The 21685-nt window shown below is 39.9% G+C and overlaps 1 protein-coding gene across 2 annotated transcripts in view; it reads left to right on the top strand.

Annotated features, from left to right (window-relative positions):
- Positions 1–21685, top strand: part of IQUB (IQ motif and ubiquitin domain containing) — an 82057-nt gene that overhangs the window by 30977 nt on the left and 29395 nt on the right. For both annotated transcript variants that reach the window (XM_070788075.1, XM_070788076.1), the window contains exon 8: positions 14184–14359. In XM_070788075.1, the coding sequence (XP_070644176.1) occupies positions 14184–14359 (176 nt within the window). The remainder of the gene's footprint in view (positions 1–14183; positions 14360–21685) is intronic.

Here is a 21685-nt window from a genome sequence, read left to right as displayed (position 1 = left end):
AGAATGCACTGGTCGTAGCAAACATGCTCTTCCAATGACACAAGAAAAAACTCTACACATGGACATCCCTAGATGGCCAACACCAAAATCAGGTTGATGATATTCTTTGCAACCAAAGATGGAGAAGCTCTATACAGTCAGCAAAAACAAGACCAGGAGTTGACTGTGGCTCAGATCATGAACTCCTTATGCCAAATTCAGACTGAAATTGAAGAAAGTGGGGAAAACCACTAGACCATTCAGGTATGACCTAAACAAATCCCTTATGGTTATACAGTGGAAGGGAGAAATAGATTTAAGGGACTAGATCTGATAGATAGAGTGCCTGATGAACTACGGATGGAGGTTCGTGACATTGTACAGGAGACAGGGATCAACACCATCCCCATGAAAAGAAATGCAAAAAAGCAAAACAGCTGTCTGAGGAGGCCTTACAAATAGCTGTGAAAAGAAGAGAAATGAAAAGCAAAGGAGAAAAGGAAAGATATAAGCATCTGAATGCAGAGTTCCAAAGAATTGCAAGGAGAGATAAGAAAGCCTTCCTCAGCGATCAATGCAAAGAAATAGAGGAAAACAACAGAATGGGAAAGACTAGAGATCTCTTCAAGAAAATTAGAGATACCAAGGGAACATTTCATGCAAAGATGGGCTCGATAAAGGACAGAAATGGTATGGACCGACAGAAGCAGAAGATATTAAGAGGAGGTAGCAAGAATACACAGAAGAACTGTGCAAAAAAGATCTTCATGACCAAGATAGTCACGATGGTGTAATCACTCACCTAGAGCCAGACATCCTGGAATGTGAAGTCAAGTGGGCCTTAGAAAGCATCAATATGAACAAAGCTAGTGGAGGTGATGGAATTCCAGTTGAGCCATTTCAAAACCTGAAAGATGATGCTGTGAAAGTGCTGCACTCAATATGCCAGCAAATTTGGAAAACTCAGCAGTGGCCACAGCACTGGAAAAGGTCAGTTTTCATTCCAATCCCAGAGAAAGGCAATGCCAAAGAATGCTCAAACTACTGCACAACTGCACTCATCTCACACGCCAGTAAAGTAATGCTCAAAATTCTCCAAGCCAGGCTTCAGCGATATGTGAACCGTGAACTTCCAGATGTTCAAGCTGGTTTTAGAAAAGGCAGAGGAACCAGAGATCAAATTGCCACCATCCACCGGATCATGGAAATAGCAAGAGAGTTCCAGAAAAACATCTATTTCTGCTTTATTGACTATGCTAAAGCCTTTGACCATGTGGATAACAACAAACTGTGGAAAATTCTTCAAGAGATGGGACTACCAGACCACCTGACCTGCCTCTTGAGAAATCTGTATACAGGTCAGGAAACAACAGTTAGAACTGGACATGGAAAAACAGACTGGTTCCAAATAGGGAGAGCAGCTGTATGTTGTCACCTTGCTTATTTAACTTCTATACAGAGTATATCACGAGAAACTTCAGGCTGGATGTAGTACAAGTTGGAATCAAGATTGCTGGGAGAAATATCAGTTATCTCAGATATACAGATGACACCAACCTTATGGCAGAAAGTGAAGAAGAACTAAAGAGCCTCTTGATTAAAGTGAAAGAGGAGAGTGAAAAAGTTGGCATAAAGCTCAACATTCAGAAAACTAAGATCATGGCATCTGGCCCCATCACTTCATGGCAAATAGATGGGGACACAGTGGAAATAGTGGATGACTTTATCTTTTTGGACACCAAAATCACTGCAGATGGTGACTGCAGCCATGAAATTAAAAGACACTTACTTCTTGGAAGGAAAGCTATGACTAACCTAGATGGCATATTAAGAAGCAGAGACATTACTTTGTCAACAAAGGTCCGTCTAGTCAAGGCTATGGTTTTTCCAGTAGTCATGTATGGATGTGAGAGTTGGCCTATAAAGAAAGCTGAGTGCAAAAGAATTGATGCTTTTGAACTGTGGTGTTGGAGAAGACTCTTGAGAGTGCCTTGAACTGCAAGGGATCCAACCAGTCCATCCTAAAGGAGATCAGTCCTGATTGTTCATTGGAAGGACTGATGTTGAAACTGGAACTCCAGTACCTTGGCCACCTGCTGCGAAATGTTGACTCATTTTAAAAGACTGTGATGCTGGGAAAGATTGAGAGCAGGAGGAAAAGGGGACAACAGGAATGATATGGTTGGATGGTATCACCGACTCAGTGGACATGAATTTGGGTAAACTCCGGGAGCTGGTGATGGACAGGGAGGCCTCTGGTGTGTTGCAGTCCATGGGGTTGCAAAGACTTGGACACAACTGAGCGCCTGAACTGAACTGAAGTGACCCTTTGTTTTGCTTGAACTTGTGCTAATGGTGTTCTCTTTTTTAATTATTACCTCTTGATCTAAAGGTCCCTTGACTTCTAGCCTCTGGCGACTCCATGGGCTCCATCTATTGGCAGATCTGACCCTGGGATTCAGTATGACTCTCTCTTGGTTCTTTCCATTCAGGGTTCCAGTCTGTCATGAGAATTTTAAAAGCAAATGCATAGAAATTGCTGGTGATGGGGACAATATTGTATGTTCTGCTGTTTCTTGCTTGGAAATAGCAAGTTTATTCTATATTAGAAATTTTAGAATGTGTATTGACTTTATATTTTATTATTGCCCTTTCATTTTATAGTTGAACTTGAGGCCCAGGAAAATAATTGTATTCTTTCAAGTGAACCAGTTGCTTTAATATCTTTTTCTTTAAGAATACTGGAGGTTACTGACATTGTTATGGGCTGCATTGTGTTCCCCTCAAATTCAAATGTTGAAGCTAACTTCAGTTCTCAGAATGTGACAATATTTGGAAATAGGTTCTTTAAAGAACTAATGAAGAAAATGTGGGGTCATATGGGACCTGGACCCAGTATGACTTTAAGAAGAGGCCATAAGGACACTCTTGCACAGAGGGATGACCATGTGGAGCCACTGGAGGGAGGTGCCCCTTTACGAGCCTGGGAGTGAGGCCCTCAGGAGAGACTGATTCTGCTGTCACCTTGATCCTGAACTCCTATCCCTCAGAACTGTGAGAAAATAAATTTCTGTTGTTTAAGCCACCCAGACTGTGGTGCTTTGTTATGACAGCCCTAGCAAACTAATGCAGGATTCCAGGCTTTTTTGTTGTTGTTTGCTTTTCTTTTCATTCCCAGGGAGGATATATTTTATGAGAGTAGGAAGACTCTCTCATCTTTTCATTGTCTTCTGTGTATAGTTCTAGAAACTGTCAAATCAGTTATAAAATCAGCTTTTTATAGCTGTTCCTGGTTCCTGTGTTTTTCTGTTCCTTATTGGTAGTTGAGTGATAGTATTTTCCTTATGCCATGTTGTAACCTTTACATGGAGGTTCTTCATCTAATAGAGAATTTTATTGGAAATAAGGTCCATTATTTTCATGGTTCTAATTAGCCTCATTGGGTTGTTTCTTTTTTAAAGTCATACTAATAATTTAAACAAAACATAAAACCTGAATATATATGGATATAAAAGTATTTGAAAACACTATATATAGGTATAGATTCACCTAGTTAATCTAACCGACCAGTATATTGCTTTTTGAGGTTTGCAAAATAGTTTAATATTCTAGTGGCTTAAATTTATTACCAGTACCAAAAATTTCTAATGTAAAACTAGGAAGTAAAATATGCTTACTAATATCATTCAGTTTTTATTTGCTTTCCGGGAACATCCATATAATCCCATGAGGTAAATATTCTCAGTTATTATTTCCACAAGCAAGCAATTTTCATCTTTATTCATATACTGCCTTTTAGTATATAGATATTGTCAAATTTAAAAAATTTTTTGGTTAGTAAAACTACTCTTAAATGGTATACTCATCAATCATGGATTTTCTGGACTTTCATAACATAATTTAGTTCTTAAATTTACAACTCTTTTGCTGAATACAATTTAGCTTTTAAATTCACAAATAGACCAAGCTGTACAGTATCTGAATAATGTATTCCTGGTAAAGGACAGAATGGATTCTTATAAAGAGCATGACTGACAAATCTTTGACCTTAGCAGGATGATTTCAAATCGAAATTTGAGAGGAGGAAGAAATAATCTGACAAAACTGTAAATTGGATATCATGAAAGTTAGTGGTTATAACAGAAGAAGGCCACAAACAACACTTATGGCTTCAGATACTTAACCTTTCGATGCAGAGACTAGTGTTAAAAGTAAACCTAAAATTTTAATGAAAGGAAAGTGTAAATTCTAATTATGTAAGTTATATATAAATGTAATGTATTCTGAAATAACCCTGCAATGTAACAAGTGAGTAATAATCATGCTTGTAATGTAACAACTGAGAGTACATTTTACTTGATTGAATTATATGTAATAGAATGTAAGAGGAAGTAACCTTATGTCAAAGGATATTTACCCAAAGGAAGTCTTTAAACCTAAGGATGAAAAATGATAGGCTTTTGGGTAAAGGTAACTGAAATGAAAAGCAAAAATTCTGTTCCAGTGGAAGGATTTTATGGTCTGTCCAACGAGGGACAGGCAAAGAGAAATGTTCACTTCTTTTGAGAAGGCATTATGCCTTTCTCACTTTTGTATGTACCATCAAACCTTATATGGTTCCTTTCAGATAATAATTGTTCAAAAATTACTGTTGAGTATTTTGAATTGGCAAGGAAATGATAGCATTTTGGCAAGTATAATACCAGATCAGGGAACTAGGTTTTTGAAGTTCAGAGGAAAAATAAGTTTGACTCTATGGCCAGAGTGCAGTTCATGAGATTCTGAAGCTTCATCATTCTGACAATAAAGTAATAAATCATCTCTATGTAAATGAAAAGAATTGCATGTTAGCAGGGAGATTATATACTTTTAAAATTAGTTATTACAATAAATCAAAAGAATGTCTGGAGGTCCTAAAGATCTTACTAGAACCACTCCCATAATTTACATTTTAAGATAACAGGATTAGCCAGAAGGTTTTCAGGAAGAAGAAACTGTCCTCAAGCAGGATACATTGTTGGTATATAATCCTTCAGTTCAGTACAGTCTCTTAGTCAGGTCTGACTCTTTGCGACCCCATGAATCGCAGCGTGCCGGGCCTCCCTGTCCATCACCAACTCCCGGAGTTTACCAAAACTCATATCCATTGAGTCGGTAATACCATCCAGCCATCTCATCCGCTGTTGTCCCCTTCTCCTCCTGCCCCCAATCCCTCCCAGCATCAGAGTCTTTTCCAATGAGTCAACTCTTCGCTTCAGGTGGCCAGAGTATTGGAGTTTCAGCTTCAGCATCAGTCCTTCCAAAGAACACCCAGGACTGATCTCCTTTAGAATGGACTGGTTGGATATCCTTGCAGTCCAAGGGTCTCTCAAGAGTCTTCTCCAACACCACAGTTCAAAATCATCAATTCTTCAGCACTCAGCTTTCTTCACAGTCCAACTCTCACATCCATACATGACTACTGGAAAAACCATAGCCTTGACTAGATGGACCTTTGTTGGCAAAGTAATGTCTCTGCTTTTTAATATGCTATCTAGGTTGGTCATAACTTTCCTTCCAAGGAGTAAGTGTCTTTTAATTTCATGGCTGCAATCACCATATGCAGTGATTTTGGAGCCCCAAAAATAAAGTCTGACACTGTTTCCCCATCTATTTCCCATGAAGTGATGGGACCAGATGCCATGATCTTAGTTTTCCTAATGTTGAGCTTTATGCCAACTTTTTCACTCTCCTCTTTCACTTTCATCCAGAGGCTTTTTAGTTCTTCTTCACTTTCTGCCATAAGGGTGGTGTCATCTGCATATCTGAGCTTATTGATATGTCTCCCAGCAATCTTGATTCCAGCTTGTGCTTCTTCCAGCCCAGCGTTTCTCATGATGTACTCTGCATATCGGTTAAATTAGCAGGGTGACAATATACAGCCTTGACATACTCCTTTTCCTATTTGGAACAAGTCTGTTGTTCCATGTCCAGTTCTAAGTGTTGCTTCCTGACCTGCATATAGGTTTCTCAAAGGCAGGTCAGGTGGTCTGGTAGTCCCATCTCTTGAAGAATTTTCCACAGTTTGTTGTTATACACATGGTCAAAGGCTTTAGCATAGTCAATAAAGCAGAAATAGATATTTTTCTGGAACTCTCTTGCTTTTTTGATGATCCGGTGGATGGTGGCAATTTGATCTCTGGTTCCTCTGCCTTTTCTAAAACCGGCTTGAACATCTGGAAGTTCACGGTTCATGTATTCCTGAAGCCTGCTTAAGAATTTTGAGCATTACTTTACTAGCGTGTGAGATGAGTGCAATTGTGCGGTAGTTTGAGCATTCTATGACATTGCCTTTCTTTGGGATTGGAATGAAAACTGACCTTTTCCAGTGCTGTGGCCACTGCTGAGTTTTCCAAATTTGCTGGCATATTGAGTGCAGCACTTTCACAGCATCATCTTTCAGGTTTTGAAATAGCTCAACTGGAATTCCATCACCTCCACCAGCTTTGTTCATATTGATGCTTTCTAAGGCCCACTTGACTTCACATTCCAGGATGTCTGGCTCTAGGTGAGTGATCACCGCATCATAATTATCTTGGTCATGAAGATTTTTTGGTACAATTTTGTGTATTCTTGCCACCTCTTCTTAATATATTCTGCTTCTGTTAGGTCCATATCATTTCTGTCCTTTATTGAGCCTATCTTTGCATGAAATGTTCCCTTGGAATCTCTAATTTTCTTGAAGAGATCGCTAGTCTTTCCCATTCTGTTGTTTTCCTCTATTTCTTTGCATTGATTGCTGAGGAAGGCTTTCTTATCTCTCCTTGCAATTCTTTGGAACTCTGCATTCAGATGCTTATATCTTTCCTTTTCTCCTTTGCTTTTCGCTTCTCTTCTTTTCACAGCTATTTGTAAGCCCTCCTCAGACAGCCATTTTTCTTTTTTGCATTTCTTTTCCATGGGTATGGTCTTGATCCCTGTCTCCTGTACAATGTCACGAACCTCCGTCTGTAGTTCATCAGGCACTCTATCTATCAGATCTAGTCCCTTAAATCTATTTCTCACTTCCACTGTATAATCATAAGGGATTTGATTTAGTCATATCTGAACCTACTTTGTTCATTTTAAGTCTGAATTTGGCAATAAGAAGTTCATGATCTGAGTCACAGTCAGCTCCTGGTCTTGTTTTTGCTGACTGTATAGTGCTTCTCCATCTTTGGCTGCAAAGAATATAATCAATCTGATATCTGTGTTAACCATCTGGTGATGTCCATGTGTAGAGTCTTCTCTTGTGTTGTTGGAAGAGAGTGTTTGCTATGACCAGTGCATTCTCTTGGCAAAACTCTGTTAGCCTTTGCCCTGCTTCATTCTGTACTCCAAGGCCAAATCTGCTGGTTACTCCAGGTGTTTCTTGACTTCCTACTTTTGCATTCCAGTCCCCTATAATAAAAAGGACATCTTTTTGGGCATTAGTTCTAAAAGGTCTTATAGGTCTTCATAGAACCATTCAACTTCAGCTTCTTCAGTGTTACTTGTTGGGGCATAGACTTGGAAAGTAAAAGTGAAGTAGCTTTGTCTGACTCTGCGACCCGTGGACTGTAGCCTACCAGGCTTGTCCGTCCATGGGATTCTCCAGGCAAGAATACTGGAGTGGGTTGCCATTTCCTTCTCCAGGGGATCTTCCCGACCCAGGGATCAAACCCACATCTCCCGCATCACAGCCAGACGCTTTAACCTCTGAGCCACTGGGGTGGGTAGCCTTTCCCTTCTCCATGGGATCTTCCCAACCCAGGGATCGAACCCAGGTCTCCCACATTGCAGGCGGAATCTTTACCAGCTGAGCCACCAGGGAGGCCCATAGGCTTGGATTACCGTGATATTGAATAGTGTACCTTGGAAACGAACAGAGATCATTCTGTTGTTTTTGAGATCGCATCCAAGTACTGCATTTTGGACTCTTTTGTTGACCATGATGGCTACTCCATTTCTTCTAAGGGATTCCTGGTCACAGTAGTAGATATAATGGTCATCTGAGTTAAATTCAACCATTCCAGTCCATTTTAGTTTGCGGATTCATAGAATGTCAGCGTTCACTCTTGCCATCTCCTGTTTGACCACTTCCAATTTGCCTTGATTCATGGACCTAATATTCATGGGCCTAACATGGACCTAACATATAATCCTTAGTACAGAGTTTAAACTGAGTTGTTTGTTGTGTAATCATCAGTTCAGAGTTTAAAGAAAAAAGTTTTATGTGACTAAGACTAAGGAATGTAGAGATTAAAAAAAAAGTTTGTCCTTTCCTCCTGCTTGTGAATTCCAGACCCCTATCTTCTCCTTGAGAACCCCAGACCCCTCTCTCCTTGGGGACCCCCAGACTTCTTATCAGCCTGGCTAGGAATTGAGTCTCTCACCATCCTCCCTATCCTAATACACAATGTTCAGGTGCCTGATTTAAATTTGTTCTGTGTTGTGCTTAGTTGCTCAGTCATGTCCAACTCTTTGAAACCCCATGGACTGTAGCCCACCAGGTACTTCTATCCATGGGATTCTCCAGGCAAGTATGCTGGAGTGGGTTGCCATGCCCTCCTCCAGGGGATCTTCCACATTGCAGGTGGATTCTTTATCATCTGAACCACTGGGGAAGCCCGATTTAAATTTGAGGCTTAATTATATAAAATCCCCCCAAACTGGCCTTACTGCAATTTTTATTTCATCCCATGCATTGTGATATGTAGTGTTTTTTTTTTTTTTTAAATTATCACCTTAGAATTCTCCAGGCAAGAATACTGAAATGGGTAGCCATCCCTTCTCCAGGGAATATTCCTGACCCAAGGATCCAACCTGGGTCTCCTGTTTTGTAGGCAGATTCTTTACCATCTAAGCCACCAGAGAAGCCCCTTTATTTCCAAAATGGTTGATAATCATACCTTTTTTGATTAAGTATTATTTTTGATAGAATTTATTACATTTCTAAGCAGATAGGAATGTATTTCTTTTTTAAACTTTGTTATTAATTGTAGTTGAATTGCACTGTGTCCAAAAAAATGCAGTCTTTGTCATTTCTGATTTGGGGGGGGTTTATGTTTTCTTCCATTCCTACTCCTAGAATTTATTTCTTCTTGTTGTTCAGAGTCATGTCTGACTCTTTGTGACTCTTTGGACTGCAGCATACCAGGCTTACCTGTACTTCACTATCTCCTGGAGTTTGCTCAGACTCATATCCATTGTGTTGATGATGTCATCCAACCATCTCATCCTCTGTTGCCCCTTCTTCTCCTGACATCAGTCTTTTCCAGCATCAGGGTCTTTTCCAGTGAGTTGGCTCTTCACATCAGGTGGCCAAAGTATTGGAGCTTCAGCCATCAGTCCTTCCGGTGAATATTCAAGGTTGATTTTCTTTAAATTTAGTTAAATTTATAGAATTTATTTAAATTTGTATAAATGCTTCATAGAGCTTTGAAAATAAGATATACTTTCATCTTTGATGTTTAGAGCTTGATGTATATTAATTTCAACTTGTTAATCATACTGTGGCAATTTGATTTTTAACTCTTTGTTTGACTCTCATAGAGTAACTCATTTGTATTGTTTATATAAAATAAAATATACTCACCACAGTAGTGTTTATAACTGTTAGAAGTTTTGCTTTATATGGCTTGATGGGCTGTGATTTTCAGTATAAATATTCATGACATTCATCATAAAATTGATGAAAGTCATACCTTTCATCATAAAATTATCTTCTACTCCAAGGTTTGAATATTTAGTCTTTTCCCTCCTATTTTCAAAATATTAATATAGCTGCATCTATTTTTTTTGTTGTTCATATTTATCATCCTTTTGTGCTTAAGCTTAGTCTTTGGCATCACTTTAAGTATACCTTTGGAAAATATTATGTCATTGGATTTTTAAAAAAATATAACATTTTATTGTCAGCAAAAATTGAGCCATTTCATATTTTTAAATGTAATCATTATGCCTGATTTTGCTTCTCTCATCTTGCTTTATGCATTTTGTTTCTAATTTTTTGGTCTTTTTCTGCACAAACATTTATGATTGTTAATATTTTCTGCAATGATTTGAAATGTAAGCATTCTTTTTTTATTCCTTCTTAAAGTTTGTCAAAGATGTTCTTAAAAGAGGTAAACTATCAGATGGATTTATAGCCCACCCTTTTCTCTAGTTCTGAGTCCTTGAATTAAGGTTTACTACCTTCTGCTAGAGCGTTCACTTTCTGAGATGAGACAGCAGCTGTTTGAGGGACGACACTTGTGCCTCCTTGAGTGTCTTCCAGTGGTAGCTGCAACTATGTCTTAAAGAACTTGCGTGAAAGTTTCTACCACATGGATCACACCTCTCTCTGATTTGTAGTATTGCTTCCAGTCTCTTCTTCTCCTCCCCCTATTTCATATTTCTTGTATCATTTCTAGAAGAACGTAGGAGAGGGCAGCTAGCAGCCTGTATACAAACCTTCATCTTGTCAGAAACTTGGCATGTCATATATTAAAAAGTAACTAGACCTGGATGGGACATGAAATTATGTCAAATTATATACAGTTTAATAAAGGGAAGTGTTTTTATCTGGACAAGAGAAAATCTAAGTGGACTGTGACAGTTATCTTTGGTGCCATGTCGTGCAGAGTAGACTGACTATGTTTTGCGTCACAGGCTAGGACTAGGACCAGGGTGAGCTAGGTCTCCTCCGCACTGCTAGGAGGAGAATCCATCTTAAATGGGGACGAGTGTTGAACTGTTTAACTTCTAAGGTTCTTTCCAACGCTGCTTTTCCTTTAATGAAAGTTTGACATTTTTTGCAATGTTGGATATAAAACAGTTTTCTTCCCCAAATTTAGCATATATAAGAAATGAATGTAGTGCTTGTTAAAATAAGTATATCTGAGCCAGAAATTTTGATTTGTTTAAGTTTGGGGTAGGCTCTAGTACTCTGTATTTTCTCGGGTTAATTTTAAGAATATAGCATAATCTTTAGGTAAATTAAGTTTATAAAAATGCTATTCTTTGGCATTTTATGATTTGCTTTTAGAGTGTATTTCATGTAACACATTCTTTAAAAAAATTTTTTGGAGTATAATTGATTCACAATGTTGTGTGAAAGTGGCTCAGTCATGTCTGAGTGGGTAGCCTTTCCCTTCTCCAGGGGATTTTCCCAACTCAGGGATCAAACCCAGGTCTCTCACATTGCAGGCGGATTCTTTACCAGCTGAGCCACAAGGGAGGCCCAAGAATACTGGCGTGGGTAGCCTCTCCCTTCTCCAGGGGACCTTCCCAACCCAGGAATTGAACCAGGGTCTCCTGCGTTGCAGGCAGATTCTTTACCCACTGAGCTATCAGGGAAGCAATGCTGTGTGAGTTTCAGATATACAGCAAAGTGATTTATACACACACACACACACACACACATATATATATATATTCTTTTTCAGATTCTTTTCCCCTATAGGTTATTATAGAGTACTGAGTTCAATTACCTCTGCTATGCAGTAGGTCCTTGTTGATTATCTATTTTATATATTGTAGTGTGCAACACATTCTTTGTTGATAATAATCAATACTTTGTAGTGTGCGACATATTTTTTATTGATAGTAACCATCATTATGCACAAAGCTGGTGGAGGTTATGGAATTCTAGTTGAGTCATTTTAAATTCGAAAAGATGATGCTGTTAAAGTGCTGCACTCAATATGCCAGCAAATTTGGAAAACTGAGCAGTGGCCACAGGACTAGAAAAGGTCAGTTTTCATTCCAATCCCAAAGAAGGGCAATGCCAAGCAATGTTCAAACTACTTTACAATTGCACTCTTTTCACATGCTAGCAAGGTAATGCTCAAAATCCTTCAAGCTAGGCTTCAACAGCATGTGCACCAAGAACTTCCCGATGTATAAGCTGGATTTAGACAAGGCAGAGGAACCAGAGATCAAATTGCCAACGTCCACTGGATCATAAAGAAAGCAAGAGAATTCCAGAAAAACAGCTACTTCTGCTTCACTGCCTAAGCTAAAGACTTTAAATGTGTGGATCATAACAAGCTGTGGAAAATACTTAAAGAGATGGGAATACCACACCACCTTACCTGCCTCCTGAGAAACCTGTATGCAGGTCAAGAAACAACAGTTAGAACCAGACGTGGAACAACAGACTGGTTCCAAACTGGGAACGGAGTATGTCAAGGCTGTATATTGTCACCCTACTAATTTAACTTCTGTGAAGAGTACATCACGTGAAATGCTGGGCTGGATGAAGCACAAGCTGGAATTAAGATTGCGGGGAGAAATATTAATAACCTCAGATATTCAGATGACACCATCCTTTGGCAGAAAGCAAAAAGGAACTAAAGAGCCTCTTGATGAAGATGAAAGAGGAGAGTGAAGAAGCTCGCTTAAAACTCAACATTCAGAAAACTAAGATCATGGCATTTGGTCCCATCACTTCATGGCAAATAGATGGGGAAACGATGGAAACAGTGAGAGACTTTATTTTTGGGGGCTCCAAAATCACTGCAGATGGTGACTGCAGCCATGAAATTAAAAGACGCTTGCTCCTTGGAAGAAAAGCTATGACAAACCTAGACAGTGTGTTAAAATGTAGAGACATCATTTTGCCAACCAAGTATAGTCAAAGCTATAGTTTTTCCATTAGTCATGTATGGATATGAGAGGTGGACCATAAAGAAGCAGAATGCTGAAGAATTGATGCCTTTGAACTGTGGTATTGGAGAATACTCTTGGAGTCCCTTGGACTGCTAGGAGATCAAACCAGTCAATCCTAAGGGAAATCAACTCTGAATATTCATTGGAAGGACATGCTGAAGCTGAAGCTCCAATACTTTGGTCACCTGATGTGAAGAGCTGACTCATTTGAAAAGATCCTGATGCTGGGAAAGATTGCAGGTGGGAGGAGAAGGGGACGACAGAGGATGAGATGACTGGATGGTATCACCACCAACTCCATGAACATGAGTTTGAGCAAACTCTGGGAGATGGTGAAGGACAGGGAATCCTGGCATGCTGCAGTCCATGTGGTTGCAAAAAATTGTACACAACTGAGGGACTGGATAACAACAACAACACTTGGTGGTGTCCAACACTAAGTCGTGTCCAACTCTTGTGTCCGCATGAACTGTAACCCACCAGGGTCTCTGTCCATGGGATCTCCCAGGCAAGAATACTGCGGTGTGTTGCCATTTCCTTCTCCAGGAGGTCTTTCTAACCCAGGGATCAAACCCTGCTTTGCAGGTTTGCTTTTTACTGAGTGAGCCACCAGAGAAGTCCTCAAACCCGCACTTTAAAATGTCGTAAATATTATTTTAACTTAATTCATTGGTTTGAGTTAAGTGTAAATGTAATTATTTTATAACATTTGCTGATACAATTAGGATTTTGTGAAGAGATGGAAAATGGTACTAAAAGTGCTAGTAATGAAGAAAACAGTTGAAGTCAACAATTCTACATAAAACTGTCAATTTGGGTACTGGCAGAAGCAGACACCAGGATGGAGTTTGAAGTAAAGATAAAGGGAAGAGAGAGCAGGGAAAGATAGAGAGTCTTCAGATTGAGATAGGAGTTGACACCTGTGAAAGTTGAGAGAGGGAACGAAAAAGGATGCGGGATGGAGATCCTCAGACAGACAGAACTCTGAGGCAATCTGAGCCAGCAGGTGGTCAGCTCTGATATAATAACTGGCCGCGGAAGATGCCACTCTTGGGCAGCCATGGCCAGGCCCTTCTCCCGTGCTTCTTCCTTTTTTGACTGACAGCTTAGTGAGAAGAGTGTGGTCTCTGCTCCAACATGGTTGCAGATCTGAAATGCTGTAGCTGGTACTGTCAGCCACCTGGCCTCTTAGCTACAGTCACTCTTAGAGGGAAGCTGAGCAGGACACGTTCATGGCTGCTTTAAATCCAGGCCGTATTTTTCCCAATACTGGGGGTGTGTGTATGCTTACCTGGAGGCATAATTTGACATCATCTGTACTGATGTCTTATGACTTGTGTTTGCTTGACTCTGTTTTTATTGCTGTGTCTCAGCTTCCATTTCATCCTGTTTTTTCATGTATCAAGTGTACAGTATGAGTGATGCTATTCATGTATAATTTTATTTAAATTGATATAAAAATAAAATACTGCTTGTGAGGATGTGATAGTAAAAAATGCTCTGTAAAGATGTGGGTGTTTAAAAACTCAGAGTCTTTCATGTTATTCCTCTAGTCTGGCGGCAAGAAGAACTCACACGCATTAACCAGTTTTTCACTGGAGCTGAAAGGAAAGCTGCTTTGTGTGAACTTCTGGAAAAAGAGACGCAGATAATTGCTTCCATTGGGAGACATAGATATATCACTTACACAGAGAACCAGGAAGCAGAGATACAAAGTTTTTTGGATAAGGTTAGTGAAGTAACATTATTTAAATATGAATGTGTCCTGAGTTTAAAAATATAGACAAATGAACTAAAGAAGACAATTACATTGTAAGAATTCTCATGAGTTTTGTTTAGTATTTTTGGTGACATAATTTTTGAAATTTTGTATAGTTTTGAAATTATTGAAAGTTTGTATAATTTTTCTTCTTTTCTTACACAGCTTTAGATTTTCACTGCAGCCTAGAATAATGATTGATAAGTAACATGAAATTAACATGTTCTTAACAAAAGAGCTTTGGCCGTGAAGGAGAACATGGAGACACCATCTGTGTGACTCTGTTCATTTAGACTTAGGCTGCCTACAGAAATTAGGTGAATTGCACACCCCACTGAAATCTAGACCATAGCAGTCATCTGGGACCGTATGGATCCACGGTGCCCATAGTAAGCAACCTGGGCAAAGAGCTATGGGTTAGTGCTTCTGCTTTTGCTTATCAGGTCATTAACTGACTGAAATTTTCTAACCAAAAGGATATGTGATTATTGAAAACCATGAAAACATACAATTAAAGGAAAAACTAAAGTAATTACCCTTTTGTGGTAAAACTGCCTGTTTGATATTGGATAGCCTGTTTCCATAGTGACCAATTTCCTTTTATAAACTTGATCTCTCCAAACAATTAAAAGCCTATCCAGCCACAAGAAGAAAAGGGATGGAGTTCTTTAAAATATTTGCTGGTAATGATTCTAATAGTTATGCGATTCTTGTTATTTGAGAACATTTATTTTTTAAAACCATAATTTTTGATATTATAAATGCCTCCTACTCATCTTGTATGCTCTCCTGTTTGATCTCAGTTTTTCTTGTGGCTTTAACTCCTACCTGCATCCCGGAGCTCCCTACAGTTTCAGGCCAGAACTCTCTTCAGTTAAGTTCAGTTCAGTTGCTCAGTTGTGTCCGACTCTTTGTGACCCTATGAATCACAGCACACCAGGCCTCCCTGTCCGTCACCAACTCCCGGAGTTCACTCAGACTCAAGTCCATCGAGTCAGTGATGCCATCCAGCCATCTCATCCTCTGTCGTCCCCTTCTCCTCCTGCCCCCAATCCCTCCCAGCATCAGGGTCTTTTCCAATGAGTCAACTCTTCACATGAGGTAGCCAAAGTATTGGAGTTTCAGCTTTAGCATCAGTTCTTCCAGTGAACACCCAGGACTGATCTCTTTTAGGATGGACTGGTTGGATCTCCTTGCAGTCCATTGGACTCTCAAGAGTCTTCTCCAACACCACAGTTCCAAAGCATCAATTCTTCGGCACTCAGCTTTCTTCATAGTCCAACTCTAACATCCATACATGACCACTGGAAAAACCATAGCCTTGACTAGATGGACCTTTGTTGGCAAAGTAATGTCTCTGCTTTTGAATATGTATCTAAGTTGGTCATAACTTTCCTTCCAAGGAGTAAGTGTCCTTTTTAGGAGCTTGCAAATCATGTACTAAATTGCCTACTCTCTTGCTCCTTGGATGTCCCACAGTACAACTCAAGCTGACATGTCAACCCCTACTTCATCTCGTCTTACCATTCCTTGTCCCCTCACCTCCAAACTGAGGCTCCTATTCTGTAGCACTCACATAGTTTATCTCCATGAATGTTTCATCATGCACTTAAGTTGCTTCAGGCAGAAACCTGGGCATTATTCTTGATGTCCTACTTAGCCACCATCCTCTCTGTTCTATTAGTTTAATCACTGCCTCAATTCTTTACTTCTTCCTTACAAACTGCATACCACTGCCTACAGGGAGGTGGCTCTGCCATGACACATTGAGGACCTTGCATGTCTTCAAATAGGCCATGTAGGCAGAGACTTGAACCACAGCTAATGTGAGTCTTAGTGGAATGCCTTGTGCTCCTCTGGAACTCTAGAAGGTGGGAAGCTTCTGAGATGTTATGGAGCACCTCGGCTTTCCTGCTTCCCTCTCTCTCCCTAGGAGGCTGTCATGAGAAGGTCTCACCTTGGCTGTGAGAGCTGGACACTGATTTAATTGGATCTGGGTTTTCTTCCCATCTGGATTCCTTTATGTCCCCAAATGAGGCTTTCAACATCCAGGTTCACTTCTTAATTCCCTCCCCGATCCTCCATATTGCTGCCATAGGGACCTCATCCCACACAGCTCTCCCCTGCCCTCCAGGAACAAGGACTTTTATAATCCATTCTTGGCACACTTGACCCATCCCATCATCCCTGCTCACGCACCACAGCCAGACTGTTCCAGTTACACTCAGTTGCACATTCACGAAAAAACTGCGTGCTCTCAGTGCTTTTGCTTCTTCTATGGGCTCTGCATGTAGCATCCTTTCCTTCCTTCCTCAGTAACCAGCTACTCACCCTTCAAAACAAGCTCAGATACCACTTCTTCCAAAAAAGACTACTGACCCTCCTCCTTTAGCCTGTACTGTATACCTTCATGGGCTTCCCCAGTGGCGCTAGTGGTGACAAATCCATCTGCCAATGCAGCAGACATAAGAGACACATGTTCTGTCCTGGGGGTTGGGAAGATGCCCTGGAGAAGGAAATGACAACCCACTCCAGTATTCTTGCCTGGAGAATCCCATGGACAGAGGAGCCTGGCAGGCTACAACCATAGAGTTGCAAAGAGTCAGGTATGACTGAAGCGACTTAGCACACTTGCATGCATATACCTTCATAAGACTTGGTTTCACTTCTGTCTTAGTGCATAGTGGTCAGTTTTATCGTCAGGATTATGTCTGAATCCTCCTGGATCTGAGCTTCTTAAGGCAAGAGCTATCTTTATCTCCATATCCTCATATCCTTGCTCAGTGCTCATCACAGAGTATCAATAAGTGCTTGTGGAGGAAGGTAGGGAGGAAAAATAAGGAACAGAAATAATCCTTTTGTAATTTTATATTTCAGGTACTATAAGAAAATACACAATGTAGATGCTATCGTTTCAAATGCTTAAATATCTTCATTCTAGAAACGATGAATCCTACTGTATGGAAGCCATAATATTCACACTTCTGCTGAGTCATATTTTGAACTAAACATAATTCCTTTTGGCACGTTGCTTTTGTTGAAACCAACTTCATCACTGGGCACTGTGTTCCTTATGTATCTGATTGTTAACTGTAAGAAGACAGCATGAAACCAGGGCTCAAGAAGGAGCTGGAGGCCTCTGAAGTGCCAGTGGACTGGGAAGAGGGTGACACTTACCTGCCTTGTTTAAGACTGACCCTTGTGCAGGATTTCCTGCTTGTGCTTTATCTGCTGCTTTGTTTCCTTTCAGTTCAGTTCAGTTCAGTCACTCAGTCATGTCTGACTCTTTGCGACCCCATGAATCACAGCACACCAGGCCTCCCTGTCCATCACCAACTCCTGGAGTTTACTCAAACTCATGTCCATCGAGTCGGTGATGCCATCCAGCCATCTCATCCTCTGTCGTCCCCTTCTCCTCCTGCCCCTAATCCTTCCCAGCATCAGGGTCTTCCAATGAGTCAACCCTTCACATGAGGTGGCCAAAGTATTGGAGTTTCAGCTTTAGCATCAGTCCTTCCAATGAACACCCAGGACTTATCTCCTTTAGGATGGACTGGTTGGATCTCCTTGCAGTCCAAGGGACTCCCAAGAGTCTTCTCCAACACCACAGTTCAAAAGCATCAATTCTTCGGCGCTCAGCCTTCTTCACAGTTCAACTCTCACATCCATACATGACCACTGGAAAAACCATAGCCTTGACTAGACGAAACTTTGTTGGCAAAGTAATGTCTCTGCTTTTGAATATGCTATCTAGGTTGGTCATAACTTTCCTTCCAAGGAGTAAGTGTCTTTTAATTTCATGGCTGCACTCACCATCTGCAGTGATTTTGGAGCCCCCCAAAATAAAGTCTGACACTGTTTCCACTGTTTCCCCATCTATTTCCCATGAAGTGATGGGACCAGATGCCATGATCTTCGTTTTCTGAATGTTGAGCTTTAAGCCAACTTTTTCACTCTCCTCTTTCACTTTCATCAAGAGGCTTTTGAGTTTCTCTTCACTTTCTGCCATAAGGGTGGTGTCATCTGCATATCTGAGGTTATTGATGTTTCTCCCGGCAATCTTGATTCCAGCTTGTGCTTCCTCCAACCCAGCATTTCTCATGAAGTACTCTGCATAGAAGTTAAATAAGCAGAGTGACAGTATACAGCCTTGACATACTCCTTTTCCTATTTGGAACCAGTCTGTCGTTCCATGTCCAGTTCTACCTGTTGCTTCCTGACCTGCATATAGGTTTCTCAAGAGGCAGGTCAGGTGGTGTGGTATTCCCATCTCTTTCAGAATTTTCCACAGTTGATAGTGATCCACACAGTCAAAGGCTCTGGCATAGTCAATAAAGCGGAAATAGATGTTTTTCTGGAACTCTCTTGCTTTTTCAATGATCCAGCAGATGTTGGCACTTTGATCTCTGGTTCCTCTGCCTTTTCTAAAGCCAGCTTCAACATCTGGAAGTTCACGGTTCACATATTGCTGAAGCCTGGCTTGGAGAATTTTGAGCATTACTTTACTGGCATATGAGATGAGTGCAATTGTACGGTAGTTTGAGCATTCTTTGGCATTGCCTTTCTTTGGGACTGGAATGAAAACTGACCTTTTCCAGTCCTGTGGCCACTGCTGAGTTTTCCAAATGTGCTGGTATATTGAGTGCAGCACTTTCACAGCATCATCTTTCAGGATTTGGAATAGCTCAACTGGAATTCCATCACCTCCACTAGCTTTGTTCGTAGTGATGCTTTCTAAGGCCCACTTGACTTCACATTCCAGGATGTCTGGCTCTAGGTGAGTGATCACACCATCATGATTATCTGGGTCATGAAGATCTTATTTGTACAATTCTTCTGTGTATTCTTGCCACCTCTTCTTAGTATCGTCTGCTTCTGTTAGGTCCATAGCATTTCTGTCCTTTATCGAGCCCATCTTTGCATGAAATATTCCCTTGGCATCTCTAATTTTCTTGAAGAGATCTCTAGTCTTTCCCATTTTGTTGTTTTCCTCTATTTCTTTGCATTGATTGCTGAGGAAGGCTTTCTTATCTCTCCTTGCTATTCTTTGGAACTCTGCATTCAAATGGGAATATCTTTCCTTTTCTCCTTTGCTTTTCGCTTCTCTTCTTTTCACAGCTATTTGTAAGGCCTCCTCAGATAGCCATTTTGCTTTTTTGCATTTCTTTTCCATGGGGATGGTCTTGATCCCTGTCTCCTGTACAATGTCATGAACCTCTGTCCATAGTTCATCAGGCACTCTGTCTATCAGATCTAGTCCCTTAAATCTATTTCTCACTTCCACTGTATTATCATAAGGGATTTGATTTAGGTCATACCTGAATGGTCTAGTGGTTTTCCCTACTTTCTTCAATTTAAGTCTGAATTTGGCAACAAGGAGTTCATGATCTGAGCTTCTGGAGCCAGTTGATGATGGTTACTCCTGTTGTCAAGTATAGCTAAGAAATTCTTTAAATTTCTCCCAAAAAAATGAGATGGGGCCATTTTGTTCATGAGAATTCCTGTGAAGAAGTTATTTTGTTGTCGTTTGTTTTGTTTTGTTTTGTTTTTTTGTTTGGTAAATATGTTGATTAGTTTAGGCGTAACATCTGAGACCCTCAATGATCCTGAGTGTAGGAAGAATTGCCAGATAATTGTGCCAGAAACATGCAGGTCTTTGAGTGTTGCTGGAGAGATAGGAAGGGGAGAACACAGTTAGAAGTCAGTGGGGCACAGTGTGCCTACTGTAATTTCATTAATTATATCACTAACAGAAGTATTTAGTGCAAGAGGATTCTTTTTTTTTTTAATGTAAGAGGAAAAGGAACAAGAGAAACGACTAGGCCTTAACATCCAGACTGATTCAGGGCAACACACAAAGGTGCAAGATCAGAAGATTGCAAAAAGGATTAAAAAGTTGGCCACAAGAACTTGTAGAAATCACAAAAAAGGTTTTTTGTGGGTTGGAGGTTTTAGAATTAGGGTCCTGAACCTACGGTTACCCCAGCTGATAAACCACTTAATCTCACCAATCTCCAGGCTAAGACTCAGAAGAAATGGATGTTTTAGCTGATACAAGAGAATTTTGCCTCAGTTTTGACCAAAATGTTACACAGGGCAAGAGGAACACAACCATGGACTGGAGCAACTACACTTGAAGTCAGTCCTCATTTGATGAGATAACATAATTCATCCATTCTCTAAAAATATTGACTAATGGTGGCTTTTGGCCTGCTTTTAACCTCCTATAGTAAATTGTGAAATCTTTGTTATTTCTGGAATGTTTTTGTGTTAAATTTGTTAAATTTAACACAAAATTAATTTAAATTACCTTTTTGTATATGGTGCCGTAATGAACATCGTAGAAAACAGTTAAGGTAGATTTTATAGTTAGTCCCTTGTTATAAATTCTAATACCAGTTCTCTTCCTTTTCATGCCTGTCTGTCTCTTCCCACCCAACCCTACCCATGCCTGGCAATGTCTCTAATAAGTATTCAGGAGGTGTCAGCACTGATTTCATAAAATTTGAAGTAACTTATTCTATAGGTTTTTTTGATTGCTAAGAAAAAAGTAGCTTGAATTAATCCTTAAGGCTAGACCATTTTGAAATGTGAATACTCACAACCAGGGCCATGATGTGGATTTTAAGATCCACACTTAGTGCCATGACATATGGATATATAAAGAGAATATTTACTTTCCTATAATTTGGAAATAACTTTGGAAAATAAAATTTCATGGTTTGGTTGTAGTTTAATTTCAATGTGTCTAAGTGTTATATAGTATATTGAATTAATAGTTATATTTTGTCAAGGACACAGAATTTCTCTTGAGTAATGAATGACTGTTGTTTTGAATTAGTCCAATAAAAGCACTGAACTAATCAGTTATTAGGGGTTCTATACTAAGCCTATATTCTCCATAAAAGGGTTAATCTATTTAGCCCTTTAAGATTTTTGAAACATTATTTAAAGAGTCTAATTTTATCCTATCAAACATTGACAGCCACAGGTTGTCAAATGTTAAAAACTCACAAATTGACAGAGGTGAAGAAATTCAGGTCAGAAATTTTAAAGAAAAATCATCAACCAGTTTCTAATATATCTTGGGTGCTGCTTATCCAAACTGTGTAAAGAGACAATTTGAATTTGAATTTCTGCAAGAGGTTTTCCCTGGGGTCAAGGCCATTTATTTCTTTGAATCTCTTTGATTCACATACCGCGTCTCACAATCACAAGCTAAAAAGCTGCGGTCTGTGTTAGCTGTGTCATTTAGTTTTGTTTTTCTCCTTACTCAGGTGGCCAGCAGCTAATGGG

Source organism: Bos indicus, chromosome 4 (genome assembly GCF_029378745.1).
Source record: "Bos indicus isolate NIAB-ARS_2022 breed Sahiwal x Tharparkar chromosome 4, NIAB-ARS_B.indTharparkar_mat_pri_1.0, whole genome shotgun sequence".
In the NCBI taxonomy this organism is placed as follows: Eukaryota; Metazoa; Chordata; class Mammalia; order Artiodactyla; family Bovidae; genus Bos; species Bos indicus.
Note: the sequence above shows the minus strand (reverse complement) of the source record. Positions and strands in the feature narration are given on the sequence as shown.